Source organism: Capsicum annuum, unplaced genomic scaffold, assembly GCF_002878395.1.
Source record: "Capsicum annuum cultivar UCD-10X-F1 unplaced genomic scaffold, UCD10Xv1.1 ctg61575, whole genome shotgun sequence".
In the NCBI taxonomy this organism is placed as follows: Eukaryota; Viridiplantae; Streptophyta; class Magnoliopsida; order Solanales; family Solanaceae; genus Capsicum; species Capsicum annuum.
The window spans coordinates 1-1,606 of NW_025870491.1; the positions used below are offsets into that span (position 1 = coordinate 1).

The 1,606-nt window shown below is 41.4% G+C and overlaps 1 protein-coding gene across 1 annotated transcript; it reads left to right on the plus strand.

Annotated features, from left to right (window-relative positions):
- Positions 1-6: 6 nt before the first annotated feature.
- Positions 7-1,495, plus strand: LOC124893558 (tRNA-specific adenosine deaminase TAD3-like). Its single transcript, XM_047404528.1, has one exon. The coding sequence runs from the start codon at positions 264-266 to the stop codon at positions 1,437-1,439; it is 1,176 nt and encodes a 391-aa protein (XP_047260484.1). The 5' UTR covers positions 7-263; the 3' UTR covers positions 1,440-1,495.
- The last annotated feature ends 111 nt before the right edge of the window (positions 1,496-1,606 follow it).

Here is a 1,606-nt window from a genome sequence, read left to right on the forward strand (position 1 = left end):
GTTGCACAAGAGATACATATGATGTTGCAATGCAACAGAAGTTTCAAATTTGAAGCAAACAATTAGTACTTACTTCGTCTCATTTTATGTGAAGGTGTTACTACTTGGGGAGTTAAATGATCTTTCTTCTTGCATCTTTGCAAGAAGAAGAATAAGCAGAAACAGGCACTGAAACCCAAAGCCATACATGTATGTGTGATTAGAGCGACAGGTGGCTGTATCATAGTAAACTGAGCAAAGCAAAGGCAACTGAGACTCTGAGGATGAAGAATACGGAGAGTGCATCTCCACAAGTCTGTCAAATCATTCACATACCTGAAAAGCCATCCTTTCTTCCTCACCTCCAACCTACAGTCAACGTGCTTGCTTCTGTTATTGAACCCAAAGATGCCAATACTCTAGTCAGGAAGTTGAATCAGATTGCACCACTTGAAAATTTGCAGCATGTGAAGCGTGTGCGGAAGAAGTGCATTGATGAAGGGAAACCTCAATTATCTCTGCTTCTATGTTTGGCTGTTGAAAATGATGGTGAGGTTGATGGCATGCCATACGAGATTCGTGAGATTGTCAAATCTTACCAGTTGAGTACTTTCATCACAAAAGTTTGCAAATATGCTGCAACTTCGAAAGAAGAATGGGAAGAACAGTGCAAGCTCTGGCCTACTTCGTATCATCCGCCAACTTACAACATCAGTGGCATAACTGGATTTAGTGAAGAGGAGTCACAATCAGTTTTCGGTTTCATGAGACATACCATTAATTTGGCAACATCTTCTATTGGTCAGGTGGTCAATGCTGCTGTTATTGTAGATCCTTCAACTAAGCAGGTAATTGCAAGTGCTTGTGATCAAGTAATATTCTCGGGCAGTCTTGAAAATGAGGTCAGCAAGGAAGGTAGCTTCTCTAACTATCTAGAAAACCTCAAAGCCTCTAACTTGGAAAACCAGCAAATGTCACTTTTAGACGGTTCAATTGGTGACTCCAAACATTTAACTAATAATGTTGCTTGTGTACATCCTTGGCAATGGGCAATGCAAAGCTCTGGTAGCTGGCATCCAATGCGGCATGCGGCTATTGTAGCCATTGAACATTCTGCTGCCAGGGATCTACAACTGTTTCCTGATTACAATGCGCTATCTCCTTTGAAAAAACAGAAGATCAAGGAGTCCGACTTCAAAAGTAATGGCCATAGTTATCAATCGATCAGACCTTATCTATGCACTGGATATGACATTTACCTGGCTTGGGAGCCATGTGCAATGTGCGCAATGGCGCTTGTCCATCAAAGAGTTAGACGGATATTTTTTTCTTCCCCAAATTCCAATGCTGGTGCACTAGGAAGTGTTCACAGATTGCAAGGGGAGCGGAGCTTGAATCACCATTATGCTGTTTTCAGGGTCATGCTGCCTGAGGAGGTTTTCAGGAATAAAGTTGTATAGATGCAATGACTTCTGGAAGTGGTTGAAGCCAACGCTAATCAGATTGTGAAGAGGTTAGGTCTTATGACAATTAGTTAAGTCAGAGAAATGTTAATTTGCATAATTCTCCATGACATGTACACTTGGTCTCCCTTCTTATGTATATGCAAGTAAGAATGCTACCGTGT

Coding starts and splice junctions, on each gene's coding strand:
- LOC124893558 (XM_047404528.1), top strand. CDS start 264: ATGAAGAATACGGAGAGTGCATCTCCACAAGTCTGTCAAATCATTCAC.